Source organism: Babylonia areolata, chromosome 22 (genome assembly GCF_041734735.1).
Source record: "Babylonia areolata isolate BAREFJ2019XMU chromosome 22, ASM4173473v1, whole genome shotgun sequence".
Taxonomy (NCBI): Eukaryota; Metazoa; Mollusca; class Gastropoda; order Neogastropoda; family Buccinidae; genus Babylonia; species Babylonia areolata.
This window is the reverse complement of record NC_134897.1, coordinates 23,110,549-23,134,945: the sequence shown is the minus strand read 5'-3', so window position 1 is coordinate 23,134,945 and position 24,397 is coordinate 23,110,549. Positions and strand designations below refer to the sequence as shown.

The following is a 24,397-nucleotide window of genomic DNA, read 5'->3' as shown; positions in this document are numbered from 1 at the left end:
TGTGTGTGTGTGTGTATGTGTGTGTGTGTACAAGTGTGTGTGTGTGTACAAGTGTGTGTGTGTAGTGTGTGTGTTGGCCGTGTGTGTGTGTGTGTGTGCGCGCGCGCGCGCGCGTGTGTGTGTGTGTGCGCGCGCGCGCATGTGTGTGTGTGTGTGTCGATATTTGTACACGATTATAATAACTGTGTCAAGGGTCCAGGAGATAGCGTTTAACCCCTCCTTGAGAGAGAGAGAGAGAGAGAGAGAGAGAGAGAGAGAGTTGTACATATGTGTGTGTACACTTGTCTGTGTGTGAGTGTGTGTGTGTGTGTGTGTGTGTGTGTGTGTGTGTGTGTGTGTGTCTCATTGGTTCAAAGAGTGCCTGTGTAGGAGCTCTTGCAGAGTTTCAGTGGTCAACACAGTTGCAGTCAGTATCCAAAAGCCAGTGCCCGGTGCATGGTCCGGGGTGCAGAGCGTAACTCGATTGCCGGCTGGCCCTAGTGGTAACTAGTTAGATGCATGGTTTTCAACCTCAGTTATTTGTTGACATCGGTCTTTCTTTCTTTGCAACTGGGTCACACACTGTGCAAACTGCGGCGCATTTAATCGTATGCCAATACCTATATGCATGGGCCCTAGCCTACGCACAGACGAACTGCGTCTGTATGCTTAGTGACTTAATCATTGGGCCTAGATGTATGGGGAGGGGGGAGGGGGGGCGGGCGGGGGGCGTCGTGGGGGGCTACGATTCAGTTGTGCGTGCTTGCGTTAGTGTTTGTGTTTGTACGTGTTTGTGTGTGTGTGTGTGTGTGTGTGTGTGCGCGCGCGCGCGCGCGCGCGCGCCATGGAAGCTGCAATTCGTAGGAATGTGCGTCAGTGTTGGGGATGGGTGGGCGGTGCAAGGTAATCAGTGTAGGAAAAGCGTGTGTGTATGTGTGTGTGTGTGTGTGTGTGTGTGTGTGTGTGTGTGTGCGTTGTGTAATGAAACCTTTTTTGCCTCTAGAAATTACGGAACACGTGTTACCAGTTTCAAATGTTAACAATTTTGGAAAAAAGTTATATATTTCAAACTGTTCTTTATTAAAGTTAGCTAGTTATGTGTTAAATAGTCCAGCTGGTTGTTTATTGTAGGTCCCCACATGAACCTCTTTTCAACAAATAATCTACAGAAGTAGTGCATACAATATTTGATTTTTTTTCCCCCTAAACCCGCTTCCCACGTCCCGCCTCTCACACACACCCTTCCAATATTATGTTGTTGTTTTTCTCCAATCACTGACACTCACCCTCTCCATTTTAGATTTTGTACTTTATCTTTTCCACATTCTGTTCTCTCTGTCTGTCTGTCTGTCTGTCTGTCTCTCTCTCTCTCTCTCTCTCTCTCTCTCTCTCTCTCTCTCTCTCTCTTCCTTCAGTTTCTTAGTCCCCCCCCTTGCCCCCCCCCCCTCACACACACACACACCGCAACCGCCCCCCTTTTCATTCGAATATACAGAAATGTCGATTTCTAATTAATACTAACAATCATCATAATGATAGGAGTGATAATAATCCAAATAATAATAATAATATCATTTCTTTTCAGTCTGATGAACAGACTATAAATAAATAAACGAAAGTGTGTGTTTTGTGTGTGTGTGTGTGTGTGTGTCTATGTCAGCGTCGGCGCTCGTGTGCCGCTTTTATGTGCAGTGTTGGGCCTGTGCACTTTTGTTTGTGCTTCATCTGTGAACTGCATGTTTGTTCAAGTTGCCGCGAGCGCGCACGGTGCGCGTAAGTGTGTGTGTGTGTGTGTGTGTGTGTGCGCGCGCGCGCGCGCGCGCGCGCGCGTGTCTGTATGTTTAGTTTACACATATGTTTATTTGTTCATTTAATATCATTATTGTCTTTCCGTATCTTATTTTTACTTTCTTTTCATTATTATCATTCAGTGCTATTATCATCATCACTGGTGTGTGTGTGTGTGTCTGTCTGTCTGTCTGTCTGTGTCTGCGTCTGTGTGTGTTTTTCTTTTCCCCATTTTATTTCATTTCGTTATCTATCTGTTTACTTTTATTTATATATTTCAGTGTTTAATTATTTATTCACTAATCTAATGATCCAATTATTTGCTTATGCTTCTTCTTCTTCTTCTTCTTCTTCTCAAGGCCTGTGACTTAGCGCGTTGGGTTACGCTGTTGGTCGGGCATCTGCTTCAGTTGCAGATGTGGTGTCAGTAGCATGTATGGATTTGCGCGAACGTAGTGACGTCTTCTCAAGTTGAGTAACTCAGTGAACTGAACTGAACTGAACTGAACTGTGCCGGCGCTTACCGGCTGGGTCTATAGTAGTATCCACTGCGAGTGAGTTGTGTTTGCCTTGTTCACTGAAAATAAGACAATAGTGTTGCGGTGTGCTTGTTAGCATAAACTTGGCGTTGTTTTGCACTCGCTGCAGTGTGATTACTGAGACTTGACTGAATGCTAGCAGACCTTAGCCACGTACTGAACTTGTAGTATCAGTATCAGTATCAGTAGCTCAACTAGGAGGCGTCACTGCGTTCGGTCAAATCCATATACGCTACACCACATCTGCCAAGCAGATGCCTGACCAGCAGCTTAACCCAACGCGCTTGAGTCAGGCCTCGAGAGAAAAAAAATGCAATAGATAAATAAATAAAATAAAAATAAAATAAATAAATAAAATAATACTAAATAAATACATAAAACACTACTACTAATAATAATAATGATATTTATAAGGCGCAAAACTCTTGAAAAGTCAACTCTAAGCGCACACTGACACACACACACTGAACTTGTAAGTCATGCCTACCCGACTCGGAGCTCTCTCCGGGTCACTGATCGAGCCGGACCGGACAAGACATTAATTTTGACCACTGACTGACCCGGTCAGTCGAGGCCGGGCCTCGGATGGAAGGACCATATGGGGCCAGCTCTCACGTTTCTCAGTCAAGGAGATGATCAGCCTGCAAATCTTTTCGGCGACTGATGGAGTAATACAGAATGGTTCATTGGAACTGAGAATAAAATATAGTAAGAATGGAGAGTTAGAAAGAAAAAAAAAGGGGGGGGGGAGAGAGGAGAGGGGGGAGGGGGGGGCACCTGGCGCAGTGATGTCAACTGAGGAACTGCTGAGTCACTGTTGTGCGAGGTGTGTGTCCCGGTGCCGGGTGTGTGTGTGTGTGTGTGTGTGTGTGTGTGTGTGTGTGTGTGTGTGTGTGCGCGCGCGCGCGTGTGTGTGTGTGTGTGTGTGTGTGACTGCCTGTGTACGTGTGTGCCGTGTGTGTGTGTGCCTGTACTGATGTATCAGTGTGCAGTCTAGCTGTGTCTGTGTCTCAGTGTGTCTGTGCACGGTCAGTCTGTGTGTGTGCCAGTGGGTCCGATGTGTGACGGTGTGTGTGTGTGTGTGTGTGTGTGTGTGTGTGTGTGTGTGTGTGTGTCAGTGAGTATGTGTGAGTATGTGTGTGTGTCAGTGTTCAAGTTGTCGCACTGGCAAACTTGAGGAACACATTAGGCAACTGAACCAAAGCCGGGCCGCGGCATAATTTTGAAGACGGAAGAAATCCTCTCTGATATGAACATTAACCTGACTGAAATATTACCGCCGACACTCACTGAAGGCCTTACTATACTCATGTTATATAGCCGGTGCGTTGGGTAGCGGTCAGTGTTGCGGCCCGGCCGACGGATCAGCCGGGCACTGCCATCTGCCTCAGTCAGTAGCTGAGATGTGGTGTCGCGTAAACTGATGGATTTGTCCGAACTCGGTGACGTCTCCTTGACACGGAAACAGAGAAACCGATCGTTAGTTTTGCTTTGTTTTGTTTGTTCAGTTTATGTTGCAGCTTGAACGCCACTCATTTCTGTTGTCAGTTTTTCACTTCTTTTTTTTACATCACTTTTTGAAACACTGAAACTGCCGTAGCATTTATGCTACTTGCAAAGCGCAGAAGCTCTTGCTGATGGACAATAAAATACCAAGCACAAATTTAAAAAAAAGAATTTTAAAAAAAAGGTCCAGTCTTTTGAGCCTGGTTGGAAGAGAGAGAGAGAGAGAGAGAGAAGGGGAGGTAATCGAATCGCACAAGCTGTCTGGACGTCACGTGATAACTATGGCGGACAGCGACGAAGACAGCACCCCTTCTCCTTCGGAAAAACATAACGCAGAGGCAGGACCGCGAATTGTGACTATAACAAAGACTTCCACAGGTTTTGGTTTCAATGTCCGGGGCCAGATCCACGAAGGAGGTGTGCTAAAATCCATCAATGGAGTACTGTACGCGCCTTTACAACACGTCAGTGCGGTGTTGGAGGGCGGAGCAGCACAGAAAGCTGGGATTCGTAAAGGGGATCGCATCTTGGAAGTGTGAGTTCTATATACCTGATGAATTAATTTCTTGACGTTGAAATGAACGAAAAAGATTATACGTGTAAATATTGTCATGCTTTGTTCATTTTTTCCGTCTGTATCATTGACACAGCTGTCGACGAAAGAGGTTATGTGAATGTGTTGATGTTCAGTTCACTGCCTGTTGTGTTGACCACTGTATCGAGTTCGTATCGATCAGTCGTCGTTCTCTTTCAGAATGAGATGATGACCAGCGTGAAAGTTACACTGGACTGAGAAGCGCATTTTCTCACATTACCTCACGATATCTCTCTGTCTACAGTTCTCTTTCATGTGGAGCGTATCAATATAATTTTCTTATCGCAACATTCGTGTGAGTCGATCTCTCTCATCTGTAGAATAGATCTAGATTCTCTATCTCTTTCAGCAATGTGTGTGTGTGTGGGGGGGGGGGGGGGGGAGAGACTTTATTATGTCTTTATTCTGTAAAGAATGTTCTGCATGAAGCAGAAATGAATGATTTCAGTTAAACAGTATTCTTTTTACACTAATAGTATTATATTTATAGTTTAATACACATTGCATATCATGTACTAAAGAGGGTTTGGACAAGATTTTCTGTGAACATCTGTCAGTCTTGGTGGTGTCAGAAATTAAAGGAATATATTAAGTTATAATTTGAATAATATTTTAATTTTGGACAGACATTCATTATTGTCATAGTATGGATATTAAAGGGGACATGGAGTGGTCTGGCTTTATGACTTACAAAAATTGATTGATTTTAGGTTTGTCCTGTACTTTTTAAAGCAAATATATTTATCCTGAGACAAAAACTTATTTAGATATAACTTAAAGTAGTGGTGGAGACTGCTATTTTGAATAGGTGGTAATGTCACAAATTTGGAGACTTACTTTCGTTTATGGCTGATTTGCGGAGCAGCTCAAAATGAATTCTTTAAGAAATACTTTGCAAAGACATTGCAATAGGAAAGGGGAAAAAAACTGTGCAAGGTCTGTGTTGGAATGGATTTAGTCCCATATTTATGAATTTATATCCAAGTTTACAAAAGAAGAGTTGAACTTAAAAAGCAACCTGCTGAAATGTCAGCAACACAGACAGATTAAAGTTGTGAGTGCATTGTGGAAACTGTATGTTTTCAAACTCTGTTGTTCCCAAAGAATGAATGTGTTGCAGAGACAATGTTGCAGAGACAATTATTTGACTGTGTATCTTTTGGTAAAGATATGTTGGGCCTGCCATTTGAATCCCAGAACATCTCTTGTTTCCCACAGTTGTTTTAAACCAAATAATCCTGGCTGTGTCACTGTGTCATGTTGATGTGACATCACAATTGATGTCTTTGACTCTTTCTTTTACCTTTCTAGAGAGCCAAGCCCAGTATTGGCCCAATACCATGTGCCAAGCTCATAATTAATTCAGTTCATGTATCTATATATTTTGCTTTATTAATATATTATTACATATGTGTGTGTGTTTAGTTTCATGCATGGTTCTGTAATTATGTACCTATTTGCCAGGTTTTTAGAGGATGATACTTTTCACTTCATAATGTCTCATTTAGCTTTGAATAAATGCAATACACACTAATCATTCTGACTTTCTCAGTGAAAGTGTGACGCAGCAGGCAAAAACCCGACTCAAGTCGGAATTTGTAATTTTTGACATTTAAGCACATAAAGAAATTTAAAATACACAGATTAATATACAAAAAAAACAACAACAAAAACCCACCCCAGAATGATCTGTAGATGATAGTTTTTTTTTCTATAATTTTTTCCTAGTTGGTTTGCCTGAAAAGAACAAATGAATCAGCTCATGAAAAAACAAACAAGCACATCATTTGCCTGCTTGTAACTTTAGAACAAGAACTATCTTGAACTTGTATGTGGTGTCAAAATATTCACAATCCAGTAAACTATAAATTTTTATTAAAAAAAAAAAAAAAGATCAGGAAAATTCATACTTTCTTTCTGTATTGAGTCAAGAATGGGGAGTGGAGGAGTGACATCATGCCACGACAGAGCAGTCAGCAGTCACAATGAATGTTCAAATGTGAAACAAAGGCCGCATTTGTTTTTTAACAGAAAATATTTCCTGTAATGCTGATGAATCATTTGAAGTTGAACTTCGGCTTAAGATCCCAGATCAAAATGTTTACTAAAGTTCTGCAGTCATTGATTTTTTGACTGAATGCATTGCCACATTATAGCCATAGGCTGATGTAATTTCAGAAAAGCCTGCAGTCAAATGCACTGAACATTATAACTTCAGTGATGGATGTGTGCAGCAGTACCAACAGCGCGTGCACCTGAAAGCATTTTTAAAAGAAAGAAAAAAGTTTCCGGCAGTTTTATGTTAAAATATTTACTGACAGCAAAGATATGGCTTTAAAGATGCAAAAATTAGTAAAAAAAAAAAAAAAAAAAAATCTTGATTTTCATTATTTTGACCCTAATGGCTAATGACATGTTTTTGTGTGTAGCTATACATTGAACTTACACACACACACACACACACACACACACACACACACACACACACACACACACACACATATATATACACACACATGCACGTCTATATTATTATTAATACTCTAAATTATTGCACAGACTTGATTTAGCAGTTACTTCTTATGATAAATAATAGCAAGTTGTTTGTGTGGGTATTTTAGCTGTTTACTGTAGCTTATTGAATTCTTTCTGTCCCACTACATTCCCTACCCATTCTCTATCACCTGCCTTTCTCATGAATAATGCACGTTTAACATTTGAGCGTGTGTGTACACACACACTCGTACACAGACAATGAGAAATTTGCTTAAATCTACAATGACTGAATGAGACAGACACTGAGAGTGAGACAGACTCACAGTCACATAGACACCCAGTGACCCATAGACACAGGACACACCCACACATGCATGCACTTACCTTTTGTCTTTTCTTTTCTTTTCTTTTCGAGAGGTTGGCATGGGAGAGTCAGAAAGCTGAATTCTTTTTAAAAAGAAACTTTTTTTGATTAAAATTGAATTGAAGAAATATCATTGACTATACATGGAACAACACATCCTCAAACACACATGCATGTGTGTGCGCGTGCACACACACACACACACACACACACACACACACACACACACACACACACACACACACACACACACACACACACACACACACATATGCATTAGACATCTAATATTACTCATACATTAGACATCTAATATCACTCAGACTCAGAGTGCAAACTAACAAAAATGCTAATTAAGCTAAAGAAAAGAAACTCTCCGATAATTAGATATAATTTACTACCACACACACACACACACACTTCACACACACACACACACACACACACACACACACACACACACACACACACACACACACACACACAGACATTGAGGCTTGACTTTCTAAGTACTAAAGTAGCCTTTCTTTTACTTTTTGACATCTCTCAGTTTATATGGAGTGTGTTACTGTGTATTATATATTTTATATAATTTATGTTTCAATGCCCCCAAAGGGCACATGAAATAAACTTATGCTTTGCCTTCTCTTTTTTTTTCTTTTTGAAAGCTGAGTTTGAAATGAATATGTATATTATTTTCCAGGAGAGCAGTGAATGATTATTTACATAAATATATTCAGAATGAATATTTTGTTATGCATGATGTTTGTTTTATGAACAGAAATGGTATCAATGTGGAAGGAGCCACTCACAAACAGGTGGTTGACTTCATTCGTTCAGGTGGTGATACCTTAACATTGACAGGTAAGTGTGCTCAGTTGTTTTTATTTTGTTGTCATTATTTTTGTAGAATTCTTTAACTAAAGGCAAGCACAACACTGACATCTATTATCACATTCATGCAGACATTTCAGGCTGAGATTGATGAGAATTTTAATGTTTTGTCAGGGACCTTCCACTTGTTAAATCTGTCTCATTCTTTGACCAACGATATGAAAAAAATTTCTTTTTCTTTTTTCTCTTTCTTTTTTTTTCTTTAAGATTTCACTTGATCATTAATTTATTTTTATGGTTTTTTTTGTGTTTTTTAGGCAGTTGTGTTATGCTGAGCATCATTGATTTATTTAGTGTAATAATTGAATTAAAATAATACTATTAGTATTATGCTTTTATCGTCTGTGTTGTTCGTTTCTCAGGTGTTGCTGGTTTGGATCATATTTGGTTACAATATATATTATATTTATCTTTGAAACTTTTGTCATTGTTAACTTGTGACATGGTTAGATGTTATTCAAGAATGTTGCACATCAGCTTTTGCTGCCATGAATTATGAAAATGGAACTCTTCCAAAGAATGCTGCTTTGGCCGGAATATACATAGGTGCATGATCATGATGATGCATTACTATTATGAATTACACACACACAGTAACACACACACGCACACACGCACGCGCGTGTAACTGATATCTGTGTAATAATATTTTATAGTCTACATGTTGTTTAATTCCTTTTGTCTCTCTTTAGATTTAATTGAATATTTTCTTAATGACTAAAGCACCAAAGGTGAAAGTCTTATTGTTATAGTTCTGGGCAATAACGTACTGTGTCATTTGAACTGGTAATGATTTAATCAAAAAGTCATGGTTTTAAGCATAATAGTTTATAATTATTAATAGTGACAGTAAACTTTATGAACAAGTAGTGAAGTACTATACGCATGTTATGAGCACAGAATGGTTGACACTATCACAGTTACTGTAGGGTCATCACGCTTAATGATGTTGATGTGGAGATTTTGCATACATGAAAGCTGAGACCTTTTTGTGGGGCAGTCATATCGGTGCCAGATCAGCTGGCAGAGAAACTGGAGCCCAGCGATGATTCATCTGGGCCATACATTGACTACTCAGAACGCCGTTCATTGCCCATCTCCATCCCAGACTATCATTATGTGGAAAACGTCGGTGAAAAATATGTGGTAAGTGGCAAAGATTACGTTTCTTGATGACATCTTAATGACTGGTGATGTTGTGCTTTGCTTATGATGATGTATTTATAAACAATTTGTACATCATTGTATGTGATAAAAGTGAAAGTGTTGGGTGATTAGCACTTGATGAGCGTAAGCGTCTCTTGGTTAATAATAAATGTTGTGTTCAGCCAATTCAGTGCTGCTGAAAAAGTTCACAAGATGATCAGAAGTATTGGCATGTTAACTTGTGCTTAATACTGTTGCGGTACTTTGCAGTGCAATGCAATGCAGTCTAATACAATACAAAACAGTACAATACTAAGTGATGAATCTTTATCAATCCCTTTTTTAATGTATGTGTTTTTTTGTTTTTATATTATAATGAACATTCATCATCACTTCATGAAATTTTTTCTACTGTGTACTTCATACTAAAAACACAATGTTGTTTGACTTTAAATGAAGAGCAAACGCAAGACATTTGACAAGTTCTGTCTGAAATGTTCTGTCTCTTACAGGTTTTTAACATATACATGGCTGGGCGACATTTGTGTTCTCGGCGTTATCGTGAATTTGACAGCCTGCATCAAAACTTGAAACGAGAATTTCCAGATTTCACCTTCCCCAAGCTACCCGGCAAAAAAATCTTCCAGCTATCAGAACAGCAGTTAGACCAGCGGCGAAGAGGCTTGGAACAGTACTTGGAAAAAGGTGAGCAGAGGAATTTTATTAAATGTCCCGTCACACATACTGGTGATTGTACAGTAGAGGTATTGTTACAGAATTAATTTTCACATTTGAATATTATCCTTTAAAATTCAGGAGATGAAAGCAGCGTTAAATGGTGAGTTCATTTGGAGGGAAACATGGTAATTGGATGGTGGAATTAAAGATGAATATATATATATATATATATATATATATGTGTGTGTGTGTGTGTGTGTGTGTGAAACAAACAGAAGTACAGTTTGAAAGAAAATTTCTTATTGGACTTAATAAAAAGAGATGTTGCATGATTCAACAAAAGATATAACCAATAAAAGGTGAGTGTTTATTTGACCAGGACCACAGCAATGTGGATTAGTTCTTTGTGGTTTATCATGATGTTCCCTTAGACTTAGAGAAAGTTAGTGATAAGTGTGCATGCCATGTCTAAATGCTTTCTAAAAGTGCTTCACATTGTTGTTTTACAAAACAAACAAAAAAGACTGAAAGGTGTTTAGTCATGCATTTTCTGCATTATTCAGATGAACCAGATGTTTTGTATTTGTGAACATCACATGATTTTATATAACAATTTTTCTTTCTGGAGGTGGGAAGGAAGGAGGTCCTAGGTGATAGAAAATGAAACAAGCTGAGTAGATCTTTGTGTGTGAATGTGTGTGAGAGTGTCTATGTATGTGTGTGTGTATGTATATGAACAAGTCTGAACTTTGAAGATGGCTGTTATGGTTGCCTGAGGTGTAAGTGTCAAAAAGCATGTGACTGATGGACAATAAAGATCAGAATCAGAATAATATCCCCAGTCAGGGAAATTAAGCATAGTAAAAACTGTGATAAATACACGTTAGAAGCAGAACAGCAAAATTTGACAAACAATATGTGTAACAAAATCTCACATAACAGAGTCATAACAAAGCAATCCCAATAAAAATATCACTTTTCTGCTGTTTAGAAAAACACACATGCACGTATGCATATATGTCCTTTCTCCCTGTGCTGATTCACACAGGCCTCCTCATCTGAGCATGCCTACAAATTTTCCTCTCACACACACACACACACACACACACAACCACACATGTGTGTACGCACGCGCGCGCGCACACACACACACACACACACACACACACACACACACACACACAACCACACACGTGTGTGCGCACGCACTCACACACACACACACACACACACACACACACACACACACACACACACACAGACTTAGTGCACACAGGCATACTCATATCCACACCATCTTTTACTTTCCCCCTCCAAACCCCCACACAGATGTACACATATTTTTTTGTAATTGTTGTTCTTTACCATTGTTTGTTTTGGCTACAGATGGGTTTAAATGCTGGTTTGTGTTCTCAGACAACTAATGTGAATCTGTTGACAGTGTGTGCAGTGCGGGTGATAGGAGAGAGTGACCTGATGCAGGATTTCTTGGCAGCTGGAGATATGGAAGATGTGAGTGGTTTTGTCATGTTGGTTTTCTTCCCATTGTAAACATAGGATATTTTATCAATGTGCTCTAGTAATATGGCAAAACTGTCATGACTGACAATGTGGATGGTTAAAAAAAAGTAAATGTGTGAATTAAAAACATGTTGTTATAATGTTATTGTTTTCCATGAAATGAAAAATCTGAAGATGCAGCTTTTTTGCATTGGTCTTCTCTCTATGGTGTTGAATTAAGAAAATATATGAAATATATATATATATATATACTTTATCCAGTTACTGTTTCTTTTGTGTCAGAATAATATGTTTGTCTGTCTGGCTCTTTGTGTCTGGATGAAATGTGTTCCATCTCCAGTTTCTGCCCTTTTGTCTCTTCATGGCTGCTTGCGTGTGTGTGTTTCTGGCTCTTTCTGGTCGCTGTGTGCCTGTCTGGCTTTTTCTTTCTATTTCTGTGTGTTTCATTCTATTTTACATGGTTGTAGACCAAGGAATCGCATATTGACATAAGCTTAAAGTTGGATCAACAGCAAAGTGAGAGCTGTATGATCAATGGTTTCTCCACTGCAGTGGCAATTTGTTGACAGCTTAGTCTTTTGTGAAGGACTATGACTCAAAGTAAGAGGCAAGATTGCTCTGGCTCTTATTGCTGCGACCTTGGGGGCTAGTTGGCGTTTGCAGCCCATCCCAGCACCGACTGTCCAAAACTAAATACCTTGGCTGAAAGAGTGGGGATGTAACTTGGCCAGCACACTCTCTATTATAATCAAAATCTAGCCTAGACAGTTGGACAGCAGATGCCTCCTCTGGTGCTCTTATGGTCAATGTCGGACACAACTGACAATTAATGAATTATGCACACACACATATTTACATACATGCATACAATTCTAGGAAATTAAATTTTGTTGCTGCAGGACGGAGAGGTGGAACTGAAGGTGTTGTTACCGGACAGAAACATCTGCGTGGTGACAATAAACCGCAACGACAACACAGACACTGTTTACAGGGTGAGTACTTTCCCATATAATCAGTTCAGAAGCTTTTTTAGGATCAGGTGATATAATTTTATTACTCCACCACACATACGGTATACAAAAAACTGCTTTGTCAGTGTTAACAGTCCATTCATCATGTCTTTGAACTTGAATAGTTACAACTTCCCAGCTGGTGTGTTAAGTGTGTGCACCAACCACTAATGATTTACAAGCAGCTTACACAGGTGGCAAGCCTGACAGGTGTAAAGGGAGCGTGAACAGGTGTGCCTGTACAGACTTTACACGTTTTTATAAACTGGTTTCATTCATTGCTTTGTACTTGTAGTATGTACATGACAGCCATTAACATTGAATATAGATCATACTGTATTGTATTGTATTATACTGTTCATCAGGAAGTGATTCTAAATTAGTTCATCAGGAAATGACTGTTAATTAAAAACAACATATTTTTTACAGGCTGTTGCAGCTAAAGTGGGTCTTGGTGATGCGGCGCAGTATTTTTATCTGTTTGAGACTGTGGAGTATAACTTTGGTGAGTGCTGTGTTGCGTGTGAGAGAGTGAATGTGTGTGTGTGTGTGTTATGTGTGAGAGTGTGTGTGTAAAGAGAGAGGGTAAGTGTGTGTATGTGCATGTATGTGACAGAGAGAGAGAGCATATGAGAAGTGAGTGCATCACTGTATATTTCATGTTCTTGTAAAAAAAATTTTAAAAAATGTGTATGTGTGCAAGTGAGAGAGAGAAGAGAGAAAATGTATGCAAGTGTGTGCATGTGTGTGTGGCTGTGTGTACACATGAATTAGAATTTTCACTACATGCTTTTTTCATACAAGGCAGCAGTGAACCTTACACATCATGTATCTAACACAGAGCTAAAAATATAACACGGAGTGACAAACCCAGTGCATTGACAACCGAATGTAAATCTGATGCATTGACAGTTTTACATACACCTTATACATCAGTGACCTAACACATACATTACACATTAACACTGTCAACTAAAGTTGCCTATGATTGTGTACTCAACTAAAGTCAACTGTGGTGGTTAACTTTGTAGTCAACTAAAGTTCCCTAAGGCCATGCACTGTACAGTTGACAAAAGTCGACAATGGTGGTACACTGTCGAGTCAACTAAAGTTACCTATAGCGGTGCACTGTCTAGTCAACTGAAGTTGACTATGGTGGTGCACTGTCTAGTCAACTAAAGTCGCCTATTGTTGTCGACTAAAGTCGCCCATGGTGGTACACTGTCTAGTCAACTAAAGTCGACTATGGTGGTGCACTGTGTATTCGACTAAGTCAGCTATGGTGGTGCACTGTCTGGTCAACTAAAGTCAGCTATGGTGGTGCACTGTGTAGTCGACTAATTCACCTATGGTGGTGCACTGTCTGGTCAACTAAAGTCAGCTATGGTGGTGCACTGTGTAGTCAACTAGAGTCGCCTATGGCGGTGCACTGTGTAGTCAACTAAAGTCGCCAATGGCGGTGCACTGTCTGGTCAACTAAAGTCAAGTCGACTATGGCAGTGCGCTGTCTAAGTCATCTAAAGTCATCTATGGTGGTGAAAGAGTTAACAGCAAGAGTCATGTTTTTGCAGAGCGCCGCCTGCAGCCCCACGAGCTGCCCCACAACATCTACATCCAGAACTACAGCACGGCCACGGCCACCTGCCTCACCCTCAAGCGCTGGCTCTTCTCCCTGCTGCGGGAGGCCACGCTCAACTCCAGTGAGCGCGCCCTCTCCTTCCTCTTCTGGCAGGTGAGTGAAGCTACCAGTGGGACTGGGGGGGGGGGGGGGGGGGGGAGCTGTGTTGCAGATATAGCCTAAGCAGTGGTGTGTTTTATTCAGCATTCATAATTTTTGTTTAGCTTTTTCGCCGCCAAGTTTCTCTGCCTGGAAAACGCTTCCCAGCCCCAAATATTTTAGCCTTTTAACACTCTCAGTCAGGCAACACAGTAGTGGACTTGTTCACTTAAAACTCGGTCGAGATTGTGTGGAAAACGCTCCCCAGCCCCAAATATTTTAGGCCTAACACTCTTACTCACGCAGCACAGTAGTGGACCTGTTGACTGTGAACTCCGTCAAGAGGGGAACGTGAGTTAATATCCTGTAGCGCAAGAAAATTAGCTGCAGCTGTCACGCTTTGTTACAATGTGGAAAACAGTCTGTTTGTTTATTTTTTGCTTTATTAAGATGTCTTCCTATAGCGCATATTCTTGAAGCTCTGTGCGCTTTGAGATGACCCCATGATGTCGACTAAAGTCTCCAATGCCGGAGAAAGTGTTGAGTCAACACTTGTTGTGTAGTTTTGGGAAAACTCTTAACACAAAGCAGAGTTTATGCTTCTTAGATTGCTTGTGCAACCCACCACTGAATGCTCTCAGATACTGACAAAAGAAACAAAAGATAAGAGTTTAAAAAAAAAAAAAAAAAAAAAAAAAAAGAACGAGCCAGCATGTGAACAACAGCTGTTGTGGTGCCAGTATAAACATGGTAATTCAGTTGTTCATTGTGTCTGCAGTTTGTGTCACCCAGCCATATTTTCCTTACTCCCCATGTGTGTTTCATTCATTTTATTGTTTTGTTAGTATATATGTGTGTGGGTGTATTTCAGTTGTAAATTGACAAAAACAAAACTATCTAAAAAAAAAAAAAAAAAATGTTTATTGATAGAAACCACAAACCTGAGGTGTGTGTTTCCTTTTTTGTTGACAGAGCTGTGACAACAGTAATTATGATGTTATTGTTCTTGTAAATGACATGTTAATGAATATGATAACTGAGACTGTTGACATTTAATTGTTCTTATTATTTTTGTTTTTGTTGCAATTTTCATATGACAGGAAGGGAAAATTACAGACACAGACACACATGCATTCATAAACATGTGTGCATGCATCATGCACTCATACACACACAAGTGCGCGTGCACGCGCACACACACACACACACACACACATAATTATATGCATATAGGCATTGAATTTGAGAATTGTTTTGGTTAAATGACAGGTGAGAACTGCGACATTCTCATCCTTGTAAATAAGGTGTTATTGAACTTGCAGTCAGTGTTGGATAGCATCTTAGCAACAGTTGCTGAAAATACAGCTGTATGCAAATGGAAAAGAGATGGTTCAGAATGCGGTTTTGAAACAAAATAGAAGATCCGAAGACCCACATTGGTCTTTCAGCAGTTAATAGTTTTAAGAGGACAAATTATGTCTTATCCAAACAGTTCAAAATGATGACAGTAAATATTGCAGATAAGACAAAAAAAAAAAAAAAAATGTTATGTAAATCTGTAAAGAGACCTGATACTGGCATACAAAGCTTATTGACAAGAGACAGATGTTGAACATGTGTTTTTGTTGTTGTTCTTCTTTTATTTTATTTTTTTTTTTGTTTGTTTGTTTTGGGGTTTTTTGGTGGGGATTTTTTTTTGTTGTTGTTTGTTGTTTTTTTTGGTTGGTTGGTTGGTTATTGTATTATTGGTGAGGGATATGTATGTAAATATTTTTAAAATTATTTTTCTCTTTTAATTTAGTGTTTAGGAATGTTTTGTTGGTTTGTGATGCAGGCTGCAGAAGATGTGAACAGGGGCCTGTTGAAAGCGGCAGACAAACTGTATGAGCTGAAGACGTTACGAGAACAGGAGAAGATGTTGGAGGTGAAATCAGAGTTTGTTGTTTGTTGCTTTCATGAGGCAGTTGAAAAAGACTGTGTGGATTATCATGATTATACTTTATGCTTGAGCATGCGTAAGTCAATAAATTTGCAAAATTTGAAATGTCATTCCATGCTTTATGCTTGATATTTTACGATTCAATTAATATGCTTAAGCTTTCATGAGTCCGTGAATATGCACAATGAAACATCATTTTTATGCTGAGCATTCTTTATTTATTAAATAATCTTACTATGTAAAATATGTTCATTCTTAATGTTTCAGCATTTATGATTTGTGAAATATGCACTTTGTGAAATGTCATGTTTATGCTTTCTGTTTGATTTGATAATTGATTATGCACTATGTCAGTTGTCTTTTTTTAATTTTTACATAGACTTGAGCATCCATGAGCTGATAGATATTTACTCTATGAAAAATACTTATACAAAATACAAATTCATACAATCAGCACTTTGCTAAAATCAGAAATGAACTTAGGGTATGTATAGATCACTTGGATGTAGAAAAGCTGAATTTGCCGCAGAATAAATGATTTGATAAATGGCTTCTGTACTGTTATATCCAAGTGTTTGATTGTAGTTACTTCTGCTGTGTAGATGTGGTAGTTCAGGAGCACTTGTAGTGAAAAGGTGTTCAACTAAAGTATGGAAAGTAAAGTATGGAAGTTATTGTTTGGACCATGGCACAAGTCTTTCCAGTTTATAGAAAGTAGCACATGTTGGTAATAACTGTTCAGAGACAGCATCATCTTCAGTGAACCATTTTCAATCACTGACAAAAATAAAATAGTGTGCCTGATGATTTTGTGTTATAATTACCAGTTCCACCATTGACAAAGATATTACAGTGTGCCTGGTGATTTGGTGTAGTGATACCAGTTCCACCATTAACAAAGATATCACAGTGTGCCTGATGATTTGGTATAGTGAGTACCATTTTCACCACTTACAAAGATATTACATTGTGCATGATGATTGGTGTACTAAGTACCAGTTCCACCACTAACAAAGATATTACAGTGTGTCTGATGATTTGGTGTAGTAAGTATGTATGATAATCATGGCCAACTATGACTATTAGAACAGCAGAGGAGGCAACTGCTGTCCCATCTATAACGTGGGCTAGAACTTTATTGTAATGGAAAGTGTCTTGCCCAAGTTACATCCCCACTGTCTTGGCCAAGAGGGCTGTAGGACAGCCGATGTTGGGATGGTCCCCAAAGGCCATCTAGTTCCCCAAGGCTGCAGCACTAAGAGCCAGTGCAACCTTACTCCTAGTTTGAAAATCCAAGTCCTTCACAAAAGACTAAGCTGTAAATCAATTCCTATGGCATTGGAGAAACCATTGATCGTATATCTCACTTTAGTGCTGGCCTGGCCCAGCTCCGTCACTGACAGTATGCGCTGACGGCTTTGGTGTTTGCAGTACCTGAAGTTTGTGTCGCTGGCCCAGCTCCGTCACTGACAGTATGCGCTGACGGCTTTGGTGTTTGCAGTACCTGAAGTTTGTGTCGCTGGCCCAGTTCCATCACTGACAGATATTAACAGTATGCGCTGACGGCTTTGGTGTTTGCAGTACCTGAAGTTTGTGTTGCTGGCCCAGTTCCGTCACTGACAGATATAATAACAGTATGCGCTGACGGCTTTGGTGTTTGCAGTACCTGAAGTTTGTGTCGCTGGCCCAGCTCCGTCACTGACAGATATATAACAGTATGCGCTGACGGCTTTGGTGTTTGCAGTACCTGAAGTTTGTGTTGCTGGCCCAGTTCCGTCACTGACAGATATAATAACAGTATGCGCTGACGGCTTTGGTGTTTGCAGTACCTGAAGTTTATGTCGCTGGCCCAGTTCCATCACTGACAGATATTAACAGTATGCCATGACTGGCTTTGGCGTTTGCAGTACCTGAAGGTTGTGCGACACATGGACGGCTATGGGGAGGTGGTGTTCCCTCACTGTGCCTGCGACTCCCGCAGGGACGGCCACGTCATCGCCATCATCGGCCTGCAGTGCTTCAAACTTCAGGCCTGCAAAGAGGACGGCACAGCGGAGGTACGGAAATTGTGGTGTTAGCTGAACAAGTGCAGATATGACATGAATTGTCATGCACTGCTAAATTATAACCATATAGTTGTGAGTAACAACAAAAACATAGAGAGAGCGATAGGATTGTGTGGGACATGGGGGCGTCATAGTTTAGAGAGTGTAAGAGGGTTTGGGGGGAAAGTGGAGGGGGGGCGGGGCGGATTATACAAAAGAAAAACCCTTGCAGTAACTCACATCCTTGTCAAGCTAAACTATGAGTCATTCTTGCAGGTTATGATAATACTGCATAATATATCTATATTCTGATTATATAATGAAGGCAAACGCTGCATTGATGATGTTAACTCATATGTGCACCACAGTCATTATGGAATGCATGGGTGCAACTCTTCCATCTAGGCACAGAAATCCGTTTTCAGATTCACATCAAAAACAGACTGTCCATTTTCTGACCAAAAAAAACAACAAAAAAAGCAAAAAAAAAGCTGATGGGCCATTTTGTGTCGTATGCTGATGACCTGTCAAAAGTGAAAACAGAATGCTCTTTTGAAAGTGTCTTTGTTGACCCCAACACTGATAAACACACACATTGAAAATTAAAAACAATACACTTGCATGAGCACCATTTAACTCACTCAGTACGGCCAGTCCTCTCTTCTCCTCTACACAGACCGCTCGGATGTCTAGTGGGTGTCTGAATGACCCAACCTTTAGCTTCCGTCATCAGAATTGTGGTATTCTTTGTCAACATTCACCTCTTCAGTATAAGAGCCTTCTGCTTGCAATATTTTGATGATGGTAATTGAGCTGAAACACTGTTAAAGTCGTCTCTTTCGCCATTCGTATGGAGAGAGTTAACCCGGAGAGCGCGATGAGCCACGATCGTGGCTTTCCCGGTAAAGTGCGATGGGCCACGATCATGGCTCTGTTTACATAAGGTCCGACATCGTACGGCTATGCTCGGCAGTCTTCGTAAAACTGCCTCGTTCTGGTGTTACTGCCTCCCTGCTTGTGTTTGCACAAACTTTGACCGAGTTTATAAGTCCAGATCTTCGTATTTTTTGTAAACAATGAGTGACACTGAAGTTGACAAAGCTCATGAAATGAGTGACCTTGTCACTAGTGATGATTCATTTGCTGACAGGGATTCTGGTGAAAACGGCTTTGTTATTTTGACACTTGGGCATGCTGGCTTGCTTGTTGTTCATTCAGTTTTGTGTCTCCAGCCACAAAAACTGGGGGGTGGGTGATGGGGGTGGGGAGGGGTGGTAAAGTGGGTTAGGCATGGGTCTATTGCGATTTCTTGACCAAATCAAGCTAGAAAACTTGAAATTATTTTGATTTAAAGCATTCTTGCTGCTTTTGAAAGCAACATGAGCTAAAAGAAAACATTTATTTCTGTTTTTGCCTGTGATTGCATAAAGTATTGTAGATGTGCGCGTGCGTGGCGTCGGTGGGCATGTCTCAAACAAATAATACAATGCTTATAATTTCATTGTTTCAGTTATATTCATATCATGATTCTGCAGCCAGAACATTTTCTGCACAGTTTAATGCCAATTTTGAGATTTTGACTCTGTAAAAGATGTGAAAATACCTATAAACATTGTGGTTGATGTTTGTTGTTTATATCCTGTGGAATATCTCCAACTACTTACAAGGTACAGCCTTTAGTACTTTCCAAAAATGTATAGGTTTACCTATTTATTCTTACTGATAAGCATACAAATGCCCCAAATCAGAGCACAGGTAGCGGAGGCAAACTATCCCTTTGTTTTAAGCATGATTTCTGTATGTATGTTTTATTATATCCAGCACTTTCAGGGTTAAGATCTTCAAAGACTTCATGTTTCGTGTTGTTTTCCACAAACAGGGCACTGCCCATGTCTCCCATCTGAACCAAAACAGTTTTTTTTTTTTTTTCTGCCAGTTGCACCTTTGCAATTGTTATTGTCATTGGTGATGATTTCATTGAATGTCAGATGTTACTGATCTATTATGTGCTGAATGTGAAGTGTTGATTTGTGTTGTATTGAAAAGAATAGAACCTTCTGTGCAAGGGGAAAAAAACTGAAGAAAGAAATAACACAGCACAACAGAAGCAGGAAAAAATCTTTTATTTATTTTGATTTTGAGGTTGTAAAGTGTGCTTGTATGTAAACAGTATGTTAATACACGGAACAATAGAGGCAGGAAATATATCTCATTTTTCTGTAAAATATTCTGTTTTGCTTGAGATTTGAAGTGATGCACTCCTGTGTGTTGTTTGTGTTTGGTGGGGGTGGCTGTGTGGGGGCAAGGGAAAGTGTGGGGAAAAGGTGGTGGTGTGGTGTGGTGGGTGCTGGGAAGGGAGATGGTTTCACTGTGGTGTGTATCTGTAGGATTTCTTGAATAATGTACTTGACTCTGTATTATCACATTTCATTTTGTAATGTTACGAATGTCTGTAATATTTTTTTTTTGGTTTATGATGTTTTCAACAATTGCTGGATTTTAAATGAATTTTATTGAAAACAGTTTTGTTTTTTGTTGTTGTTTTTTTCTAAATTCTGTTTTCATACCTATTACAGTGAAGTATCATCACATTCCAAAAAATATTTAGTGATTTTTTTTCTGAATTTCGGTTTTCGTGCTTAATGCAGTGATAATGTCAAAAACTTGTGGGCCCAAAGCCCAAAAGGTGAAAGACAGCATCATGGTGTTCATTTCAAATCATGTTGCTTGTACAGCTATAGCCCAGCTGACCCCAAAAAGCCATTTCAGGGCTGAGTATTCGTTAGGTTTTAAAACCACCCAAAGTGAAACCAAAATAATCTCTAAAGGTCAGCAAGAATAACGTTTAAAAGTACCAGTTCACCCACTTCCTTGTTCAGTCCATGTAAAACTTAACTCTTTCGCAGCCAAGTTTCTCTGTGGAAAAACACTCTTCAGTGCCAAATATTGTTGATGACACTCTCAGTCACATAATTCAGTTTGTGTCAAAACAACACAGTGAACTTGTTCACTTGGAACTCAGCCAAGGAGGGAAGGTTTGTCAGTTTTCTGTTTTGCGGGCAAGTTAGATGCAGCTGTCAAGTTTTCACCATTTTGTTACAGTGTGATTAAATGTTCGTTTAGCATGACCCATTGATGTCAATTAAAGTCACATGTGGTGGTGAAATATCTAGCCGACCAAAGTTGCTTATGTTTGTGAAAGAGGTCAAACCAGCTTTGAAGTATGCATTTTATTATTTTGCAGACTCAAGTGATAGAGTTTGCCTGGAAGGATGTCAAATCCTACGAGGTGGATGAAGAAGGAATGTCTTTCAGCTTTGAGTATGACCGACCGGGAAAGAAACCACGTATTGTCAAAATTTTAACTCCATATGTAAGTAATCTTTCCCTAAGTGTATTCACGGGTGTTTGTGTGTGTCTAAACTCATCCTCAGTTTCTGTTTCAGGAGGCACCTACACGCAGGCCTGGATGAGAGCCAAGTGAATGCTTAAGGAAAGAAAAAGATGATTAAAAAAAACATATGTATAGAGTCGAGTGTTGGCCTAGAGGTGATGCGTCTGCCAAGAAAGCGAGAGAATTTGAGCATGCTGGTTTGAATCCCATAATTGCCAGTATTTTCTCCCCCTCCATTAGACCTTGAGTTGTGGTCTTGATGCTAGTCATGTGGATGAGACGATAAACCGAGGTCCTGTGTGCAGCATGCGTATAGTGCACGTAAAAGAACCCACAGCAACAAAAGGGTTGTCCATGGCAAAACTCTCCAGAAAAATTCACTTTGATAGGATTGATAGGAAAGTAAGTAGAATTGCAGGCAGAATAAAATACAAAAAAGAAAGAAAAAAAGGATGGTGCTTTCAGTGTAGTGACACTCTCTTCCTGGGGAGAGCAGCCCACATTTCACACAGAGAAATCCTTTGTGACAAAAAAAGAGTAATACAGTATGATTGTACATATTTATAAGAAAATTTAAACAGGATTTTTAAACCAAATCAGCGGATAAGTAAATGCATGAAATAATTAAATTTTTGGATAAATGCGGCTTTGGGGGGTTGTGTTTAAGTATGTGTGTGCACATGCATGTACCAACATGTGTATCTGGTGTGTGTGACCTTGATGTGAGTGTGTATTCAGGGGATGATGGCAGTTTTTATCCCTTCTGTCATTAGTTATCTGAGCAGTATCGTACATTCTTAAGCATTTTTCTCGGTTGTAACTAAAGCTTTTGGTGAATGATCAGGTTTAGGGGGAGAGGGGTTGGTTTTGCTGGTGTGAAATTGTTTGATGCAATAGTCTGGACCAGTTCACAGTTTTTATCTTGCTGTTCCCCAGCTCTTGATGGGGGTTGTTTGTTTTGTTTTATTAGATGCAGTTTTGTTCACAGGTAATTTTGTTTGTACTACTCTGGTGTTGATTAATTTGCCGCTTGGAGTTTTGATGTTCAGTTGTTTGAAACTTGTCTTTTTTCCTACTTCTGTTTTATTGTCATTTTCTTTCCGTTTTTTTTTTTTTTTTTAAACTTTATATAGCTATTTACTTACTTATCGTTGCATTGTAAAAAAAAAAATTAAATAAAAAAATAAAAAATAAAAAACCACACATTTTGTCTTGAACTCATACTTACATATCTGATTTTTGTGTTGCAGTTTTACTACATGAATGACTGCTTCGATCGCATCTATGAAGAATTAGAATGGGAAACTTGATGAGGTGGGTACTCCGTACTGGTGAAATACTTTGCCTAGATAAGTGACCACTGGGCTTGTCCTGTCGGTCAGTTCGTCGTGTTTGCTCTTTTTTTCTGTATGGGCCTTTTCCCGTTCTCACCCCCCCACCACACACATACATGTATACATGTGCTTGCTGTGCATGACTTGCCAAACTGGACATGGTAATTGTATTTTCAGATTTCCAAATATACACTATGCCCTTTGTTCACTTCCCCCATGAAATAAGGCATGGCAAAAGCAACAACACCACCCACCCCCACCCCCCAACTCCCCATCTCCCCCCTCTCCCCCGTTTCCCCTCTCCCTTCTCCCCCCTCCCCCAAAAAGAAAAAAAAACCCAAAGGAGAAACAAAACCAAAGCAAAACTAAAGTATTTTATTTGCATGGTGGCTAAAGTATTTTATTTGCATGGTGGAGTGATGGCCTAGAGGTAACACGTCTGCCTAGGAAGCAAGAGAATCTGAGCGCACTAGTTCGAATCCCAGCTCAACCGCCGATATTTTCTCACCCGCCACTAGACCTTGAGTGGTGGTCTGGACGCTAGTCATTCAGATGAGACGATAAACGAGGGCCCGTGTGCAGCATGCACTTAGCACACGTAAAAGAACCCACGGCAACAAAAGGTTTGTTCCTGGCAAAATTCTGTAGAAAAATCCACTTCGATAGGAAAAATTTTTTTTAATTTTTTTAAATGCTCGCAGGAAAAAAATACAAAAAAATGGGTGGCACTGTAGTGCCCTGGGGAGAGCAGCCCGAATTTCACTCAGATAAATCTGTTGTGATAAAATGAAATACAAATACAATACAAATATAACAACTGTTTCATTTCATTGTCTCACAGCTGTGTTGAACATTTTCAGCTGCTGCTTCTGAAGACTGTTGTGATGATAATAATGATAATAATAATAATGATAACCAACACTTATTCAGCAATTTTTTCTTGAATAGAGCTCAGAGTGTTGTACATGTTTAGAAAAGATACTAAAAATTACAAATTGATGAAATGAATCAATTTACTCAGACTTAATTAGACATCATGACACAACTCATCCAGCTCACTTGTTTACACACACACACACACACACACGTACACGCACACACAGCATGGACAGGACACATTTGAACTGTGATAAACAAAGATCAATACTGCTTAAAAGTAGATCGAGTCTTTCGAGAGGACAAATATGAAAGAGACTGTGAAGTGTGGTGATGATGATTATGTTTGTTTTGTTTTTTTTACTTCTCCCTTTTTGCAGGCAGGTGGTGTTGGTGCTTTGTTGGAGAGGACGACATGTGTGATAAACGTGAGCCATTTGGTGTGAGTGGAGAGTACCTGAGCCATGGCGGGCGGGGGGGGGGGGGGGGGAACTCTCAACTTTGTTGTGTACAGTTTCCAGATTGGATGGTATTTAGAGACCTCTTCTCTCTCGTGGAGGACATGTACAGAGCAAA

General features: G+C 39.8%; 1 protein-coding gene across 1 annotated transcript; it reads left to right on the top strand.

The window, feature by feature from the left end:
* The first annotated feature begins 4,093 nt into the window (after window positions 1–4,093).
* LOC143297220 (sorting nexin-27-like) lies at window positions 4,094–24,294 on the top strand. Its single transcript, XM_076609437.1, has 13 exons — window positions 4,094–4,347; window positions 8,049–8,131; window positions 9,162–9,307; window positions 9,820–10,012; window positions 11,427–11,497; window positions 12,406–12,498; window positions 12,946–13,021; window positions 14,088–14,248; window positions 16,068–16,157; window positions 18,080–18,229; window positions 21,462–21,590; window positions 22,862–22,925; window positions 24,202–24,294. Exons 1-12 carry the CDS (start codon window positions 4,094–4,096, stop codon window positions 22,919–22,921), a joined length of 1,506 nt encoding a protein of 501 aa, XP_076465552.1. The 3' UTR covers window positions 22,922–22,925; window positions 24,202–24,294.
* Window positions 24,295–24,397: the final 103 nt, after the last annotated feature.

Excerpts from the sequence above, each read along its gene's own strand:
- LOC143297220 (XM_076609437.1), top strand. The coding sequence starts at position 4,094 with ATGGCGGACAGCGACGAAGACAGCACCCCTTCTCCTTCGGAAAAACAT. Across the intron at positions 8,132-9,161 it reads TGATACCTTAACATTGACAG|TCATATCGGTGCCAGATCAG; the intron begins GTAAGTGTGCTC and ends TTTGTGGGGCAG. Across the intron at positions 10,013-11,426 it reads GGAACAGTACTTGGAAAAAG|TGTGTGCAGTGCGGGTGATA; the intron begins GTGAGCAGAGGA and ends ATCTGTTGACAG.